The following is an 8013-nucleotide window of genomic DNA, read 5'->3' as shown; positions in this document are numbered from 1 at the left end:
GATGATTTTATATATACACAAATCAGAGAATTCTCTTGTGTCTACTATAACGTTTTAGTTATTTCTTAAGCATAATCAAATTTAGCATTATACGATAACTCTTAGTATTTTCTTGTAATTCCTGTTTTATTTAGGTGGCTTAATAATATTGGATGTAATGTTCTTCTGTGTGTTCATTTCAATATAATTTAACCATTGCAGCAATGTGGGGGCTATCTGATAACGCTTTACGACATTTAAATATTACAGCAATGTGGGGCCATCTGATAACGCTTTACAACATTTAAATATTACAGCAATGTGGGGCCATCTGATAACGCTTTACAACATTTAAATATTACAGCAATGTGGGGCCATCTGATAACGTTTTACAACATTTAAATATTACAGCAATGTGGGGCCATCTGATAACGCTTTACAACATTTAATTATTACAGCAATGTGGGGCCATCTGAAAACGTTTTACAACATTTGAACATTGCAGCAACGTGGGGCCATCTGATAACGCTTTACAACATTTAAACATTGCAGCAACGTGGGGCCATCTGATAACGCTTTACAACATTTAAACATTGCAGTGGGGTTGTATCATCTTCCACAAGGTGTTTCACTGTACAATATAATTGATTTATAGAAAGTAAGAAGAAATTGTGTGTGGTATGGCAATGGACTGGTAAGCTGCGGGTCGCGGGTATGATTCCCTTCACTGAACAAGCTCGCCCTTTCAGCCATGGGTGAATTATAATGTTACGATCAATCCCACTATTCGTTGGTAAAGAAAAGCCTACGATTTGGCAGTGAGTGCGGTTGACTAGCTATTTTCCCTCTAGTTAATCTCTATCTAAAGTGTGTTTTTGAACTTCTGATGTAAGGTGTCTTTTTTTTTTTCGAAATAAGTCGATATTACCTATGCACGTAATTTGTTATTAGTCTAACACCCTTTAAAACGGGGTATTATTTAAGTAAAATTTATAAAAGTGATGACATGTCGGTATTAGCCAAACTTTACTCAAAGAGTTTGTAAGTTAGTGACCAAGAAAAAAGAGTAATAGTCAGTGACGAACGTATAAAACAGTTTTTTTCTTGGTAATTTGTATATACTCTTCTTTACTAGAAAATAGAACTTAAATTTGAAATTTGGAAAACAATTAATTTATGATGAATGCGATACTTTGCAATACCTACAGATTCAGCTTATTGAAGGAACACTAGCCATTTTAATCCTCCGTAGTTAAGATTATCAGCACTTTTAATCACTTACCTGATTTGGCTGTCAGAATGACGTTCTTTACCCTTCATAATGCTTTGCGGGAAATCTTTGTACCGGAAATTATGTTATTCTAACTAAAAACAAACATATACAAACACACACACACACACACAAACGGGTCAATAAAAGACTCTTTTCAGTTTAAAGAAAGAAAATCGTTTCAAGAACTCTATAATTTAGACACTTCTTTTGGTAAAATTAAGTACCTTCTATGTAGTTGTTATAGCGATTTATTTCAGTTTTGGGAAGAATAAGGGTTTTTGTTTTAGGGCTATTAGTGCATGACTCTCCTTAATTTTAAACTGACAGACTAGACTGGTGATAGCTATTCAACAACACCCAATGTTCAACTACTCTTTTTTTATCGAATGGAGGAATTTGACAGCCACTCTTATGTAGAACTCAGGACCACAAAGTGTGGGTCTCGTTTTTGTAGCAAAAGGACAGACACAAACTATCAATCCCCGGGTTTAAAATCTGGGCATGATAAACATTAGGCTACGCCTGACTGGTATGTTTGATGATAAGGAAATTGTCTTAATACTCATTACCTCAAAAAAAAAAAGAAATAATATAAAACTAAAAGCCCACCATAACGTACCTTTTATAATTTCAAATCAATCATTTACATTTTTAAGGAAAGCCTTATATAAATTACTTTTGAAACAAAAATAAAATATTTTTTTTAATTAAAAGGCTTTAGTATTACAACAAATAAAGCTATAGAATGGAAAGCCAATAAGTTTATTATAGTTTAAGTTTAGTATTAAATGTAATGTTACTTTGATACGTTTAGGGCTTATAACGCTAAAATTTCAGGACTCAATCATTACAATGGGCACAGCATAGATTGTCCATCATGTAGCCTTGCGCTCAAAACAAACAGATGTGAAGTTTGGTATTAAGCAAGATTTACAAAACCTATGTCGACCAAAAATTGATCAACATTCAGTAAATGTTAATTCTCTTACTCTGAATAATGTTTTGACACTTAAGAGACTATTCTAATATCAGAGAAACATTTATCACTAAAATGAAATAATATTTTAGAACTTTGTTGCTCAAATATGTCGGATTTCTTACTATTTGAACAAAACAGATGTGATTACTTTCCTCAGTGGCGGCATCCTTTGGGCAGCAGTAGAATTACAGAACTAGCTGTACAGCCAGACTCAGTATTTTCTAAATAATTCACTTGGAAATTCTTCGTCAGGTATGTAATCTAAACCAACTTTTTGACAGCTTTATCAACAAGAAAAATATAACCAAGAACTCTGAAACTGGTTGCATGATAGCAACAATTTATTTATCCAGAATATTTTACTTTATCAGTTTGACCTGTTGGATTGTAAGCTTTTACTTTATCAGTCTCACCTGTTAGATTGTAAGCTTTTATTTTATTACTTTGACCTGTTGGATTGTAAGCTTTTACTTTATCAGTTTGACCTGTTGAATTGCAAACTTAGTATATGACACATTAATACCTAAGTCATTACTGAACACACTAATGCTGTTTAAGAAATTATATTTTAGATCCAACTATTATTTGTTCTTAAATACAATTAACATTAACTCCAGTATGATTATTATTAGTTTCAAGAAAGATGTGTATATATAAATAATGACCAAACTAATACAGAATATTTATTTCTTAAAATACTTCTCATTCCAAAAAAACTAGGTAAAATGACCCAAGTCAGGAAAAAGCCTGTGTATCAAGATATTTTTGGCTTGCCAATGAATATATCCTTTTCTCCTGAATGCGTGAGAGGTACTATCCAATATAAACCTAGGGATGATGACATCTTTATCGTAACTTTTCCGAAATGTGGAACAACCTGGACACAACATATTGTACACAATATTTTAAGCAAAGGGGAGCCTTTCGAAAGTTTTGAAGATTTCCAAATACGTTCTCCCTTTATGGAGATGTTAGGGCCTAAAACTGCAGAAGTCATGCCACGTCCCCGAGCCATTAAAACACACCTGCCGTTCCATTTGAACCCTTATTCTCCTAAAGCCAAATACATCTATGTAGCTAGAAACCCTAAAGACTGCTGTGTTTCCTTTTACCATCACACGAAGATGTTTCCAGAGTATCAGTTTACAGATGGAAGTTTTGACGATTTCTTTGAGGTATTCATGAATGGCGAAAATGACTGGGGTGATTATTTTGATCATCTTTTATCCTGGTATGAACACAGACTTGATTCTAACGTCTTGTTCATCACTTACGAGGAAATGAAAGCTGACACACGAGCTGCTATCTTAAAGATTGCTAGTTTTCTGGATCAAACGTATAAAGATTTATTGGAATCTGATGAAAAACTGATCGATAAGATTCTTTACCAGACAAGCTCAGATTACATGCGAAAACATTTGAATGAACAAATGGAAAATTTTTATTGCAACCCTGTTTTCCATCGGAATGAAACTCCCGAAGGAATTAAATATATTAACGAGTACTTTAAAAACCAAAAGATAGAAATGCCCAATGAAATGAAATTCGTCAGAAAGGCAGCTGTTGGTGACTGGAAAAATTATTTTTCTGCTGCTCAATCAAAGCTGATGATGGAAAGGTTCAAGGAAAAAACTAGAGGAACAGACATTGCTAATCTATGGCCTGATATGTTTACAGATGTAACTGGAAACTAACATAATATGAAAGGATAAATTCAATAAGAAATATAGTTTAGTGTATTGCGAACGTTATGAAGATTGTTATAACCCCATGAGCAAAGTTAATTACGTCATTAATTTACACATTATTCTGACATATAACCGCTAAGTTATATTGAGGGTGTGAATTTATTTTAACGAGTGTGTATTGTTGAAAGGAATGTTTTAAATTCTTCATCCTCTAATTTAAAATATATAATTTAGATTTTATCTTACGTTGGATATTTAAATTGGAGAAAGAAAATATAGATTAAGGTTAATATGGCTTCACTGCTTGTATATTTATAAAATTGTCAAATTTTGATTTGTTAAGAAGAAGTTCGGAAATCCAAAAATTGTCAATTAAATTCTAAAAATTAATAAGACATAAATAAATTGTTGTAGGCACATAATATCAGTAACTGTTATTGTTATTTTCTGCTTTTGATGTTATTTTTCACTTGAAACATAAATTTAAAATGTATTGATTTGTGTTTACCTTGGCAACGTTACTTAATTTTAAACTAATACTTTATTTTAGTTTTAACATAATCTAATGCATAAAATTATTCAATCGTTTATTAATTATTATATAATAAATTATATTATATAGGCATTGACAGTAACATTCGATATTTTACTAATGCAAAATAAATATCGTAAATAATGATAAGTAGAATAACGCAAATCATCCCTATAGACTATATATTCATCTAATAAGAAAAGCCGAGATGTTACATGTTTGTGTCCCCATCTGTTGGTTTTATAGTGAACTATAATGCTATTGCGGATCAATAAAATTTTGTAAAAATCATTACGATATCTACACTTGTCTTCTCTCATCTTCAGAGGTTACAACATTTCTTTCTCCTTTGGGTCATTTTCCCCTCTGAAATTTAAATTTTTCTGACGGGCAATTAAATGCTTTCGTAAAGATTGCCCAGTTTCTCTGATTATCAGGCTGATTACCATCTATTTGGAGAAGATTCTGAAACATAAAGAGTATAATCGACAAGAGTATTAAAAATTATTAATTTTAAAATGATGTATTGATCCTGCTATAAAAACTAATGAAAAAATACATAAAACCACAATCACAAATTTATAAAATGTATTCCTTACTTTGGCCTACATATTAGTGTATAATGCTGCCAAAGTAGGGATTAAATGTTATAAATTTGTGATTGTAGTTTTCATTCTTTATCGTTACTTTTTATAGCAGGATCCCTATTTTATTTTAAAATTAATAATTTTAAATACTTTTGTTTGTTTACTTTTTATGTTATACCTGTATAAAGTATATACTTTACCTTTAGAAACTGTCACGTGTCTATCAATTGATACGTAGCGTTGAAAAGATATTTAAGTACGTGCATGATACGTTTACCATTTATGTTATACCTGTATATATATATGTGTGTGTGTGTGTGTATGTTTATCGGAATATCAAAAGCGATACCCACAGACCAGTCAAGTAAGCTGGAGAAATTTTGTAGGAATAGTCCGAGTCGTCTAGGCGCTAGCCCTGCATACATGATCAGGTAGGTAAGTAATCGACGAAAAAGTTGCTGCTTTAGAAACTTTTGACTTGTTATACCAGAAATGTTAGCGATATTTTTAGCGTATTAATAGTATATATGCGCAATAATATATCGTAACCAATACTTTTAGTGGTCGGTTTTTCGCTTAGGAATTCGACAGGGTGGTTTTACGGAACGTGAATTATTTGGAATCCTTGTCGATCCCTATTATTAAGTACTACCTTACTTAAAATAAATCAGTTCATTCAGGTATCAATAAATTTAAAAGCCATAGACAAGTCTTAATTGATTTTGAAGATAATCAGTTTCAACAGACTGAGAAAATAAGAACTGTGTTAAAACAATGTACTTATTCTGTATTGAATAAGTGTACTTATTAGAATTATCTCAGCGTTAAGTAAGGGATTATGACACTGAAAATCTGGTTTCGAACTAGAATTTAAAAAAATCCATTCTTCTTTTCTAAGAATTAATTCTTTTCCTATTCATTGGTCTGTATCGTTGTAAATTACTGATTTTACAAATGAGTAGGTTTAGCAGTTCTATACAGCCTTCTAAAGTTTTGACTGTCTATTTCTTGGTCGGAAAGACAAACACCTTGAAAATAAACTGAGTATCGGTTTGTTCTCTAATTAATTTCTTTTCTACTTCATATACATCGAGCTCTGGAATTGACCCACAGAAGAAAAGTGTCAAATATTGTTACGATTTTCAAACGCAAAAACATACACAAAACAAAAAACACCACCAGATGACACCACGATACGGTTTTAAAAAATGTATCTTTTTTTTTTATTTGTCCATGTCTCCAATTTTAAGACAACTGCTTACGTTTATGTATGTTCATTAAAATCAGACTTTTTCCTGACTTTTGTTAGGTGTATATAGGTTCATGAAAATCATACCTGTAAGACATACATTTCATAGATTTAATAAAACATATTACTTTTTTTTTCATTTGCCCATGTCTCCAATTTTACGACATCTTCTTAAGTTTATGCAAGTTCATCAAAATCAGATTTTTTTTCGGACTTTTTTTACGGATATGTAAGTTTACCGAAATCAAACCTGGAAGACATATATTTTAAAAGATTTATGAAAGTTTTTTATTTGTCCACGTCTCCGATTTTACGACACCTTCTCATGTTTATGTAAGCACATCAAAATCAAACTTGTAAAATATATGTTTCCTTGACTCTGTTCTGTGTACATGAAGCTTGAATAACAAACGTCTGACACATCTATATATCCTAGCTTGTGTATAGAAACTACTTTTTATTCGATAACACTTCTCGTAAATTAGGAAGTTTAAATAAGATTTATTTATTGAGATTTTGCTTGGTTTACTTTTCACTCTGCAGGTGATTTCCCTATAGGTACACCGCTTCTTCGACCTTGCTTTAATTACCATTTCGCAACCTTACCTGCGGTATCCTTACCTAACATGCTAAAAATTCCAATGAATTGAACATGCAATAATACATCATCACTACTGTTTCTCAACCGCACGATACATTGTACTGTCGTCTGTAGGCATAATAAACTAATTACATCATTGTGTTAAGACATAAAGACGAAGATCACTAAACAGTTGTTCGATGTTCATATTAAACGACAGTCCATCTTGGCAGATTAATCCAGTTCAAACTTCATTCTAGTCCAATGTTAGTCTGAGAAACTTACCATCGAAACATATTGTAAGCGAATTTATTGTCTTTTAACATTTGTTTTTCAACGTTGAATCAATACGTCTACTGGTTAACTCTGATCGACGTCGTAAATGAAATGAGTTATTCATTATTCAAACATTTTGTTTTATTTTCTGCTCGTCTTCCAAGATGTTTTTATCATCGAAACGTCGTGTTTCAGATACCCAAATAAAATATTTAAGTAAATTCGAATTTTACATTCTGGTGAATGGGTATTCGTACCACAGCTGGGTATTTTCTAAAGGTGTGGCGATACAGCGATACGAGTATCGTATCGTGAAGCTATGATACGATTGTATCGATACATCGTCTGATACGATACGATTCATGTATCTTCACGAACTTTGGCAGGCTTTCAGTAAACATTATAAGTCTTTCGCACAGAAAAAAATCAGAATTTATTATATGCTAAAAATTAATGATTCAATAACGGAAGATGAGTATTGAGTACTACATGTTGTCTTCATTTCTTTTATCAAAAACATTACATATAAAGTAACATAAATTAACAATAACAAAATAGATAGACAGATATTAACGTTTTTATTTTACTTCTCTTGCCAGCTGCCATTTAGTTGATCAAACCTGATAATTTGAAAAGGTACTGTAAAATTTGAAGTACTTAAATAAGACAATGTTAGTAATATAGATAATAACTTACAGACAAAACTGTTAAACTTTGTAACAAACCGTTTCTAAAAGTTCTGTATCTAGATACGTATCGTATCGCGGCACCAATATGTAGCCCACGTACGTATAAGGTATCGTTAAGGGTGTAGCCCACGTACGTATAAGGTATCGTTAAGGTTGAAAATCGAATTCCAATTTTACTAAA

The 8013-nt window shown here is 31.7% G+C and overlaps 1 protein-coding gene across 1 annotated transcript; it reads left to right on the top strand.

The window, feature by feature from the left end:
• Positions 1-2388: 2388 nt before the first annotated feature.
• Positions 2389-4742, top strand: LOC106472389 (sulfotransferase 1C2-like). Its single transcript, XM_013933032.2, has 2 exons — positions 2389-2483; positions 2952-4742. Exon 2 carries the CDS (start codon positions 2957-2959, stop codon positions 3923-3925), a length of 969 nt encoding a protein of 322 aa, XP_013788486.1. The 5' UTR covers positions 2389-2483; positions 2952-2956; the 3' UTR covers positions 3926-4742.
• Positions 4743-8013: the final 3271 nt, after the last annotated feature.

The sequence above is a fragment of the Limulus polyphemus genome, unplaced genomic scaffold (genome assembly GCF_000517525.1).
Source record: "Limulus polyphemus unplaced genomic scaffold, Limulus_polyphemus-2.1.2 Scaffold5292, whole genome shotgun sequence".
In the NCBI taxonomy this organism is placed as follows: Eukaryota; Metazoa; Arthropoda; class Merostomata; order Xiphosura; family Limulidae; genus Limulus; species Limulus polyphemus.
The sequence above is the reverse complement of the archived record's forward strand: the minus strand, read 5'-3'. Positions and strand labels throughout refer to the sequence as shown.

Coding starts and splice junctions, on each gene's coding strand:
- LOC106472389 (XM_013933032.2), top strand. CDS start 2,957: ATGACCCAAGTCAGGAAAAAGCCTGTGTATCAAGATATTTTTGGCTTG.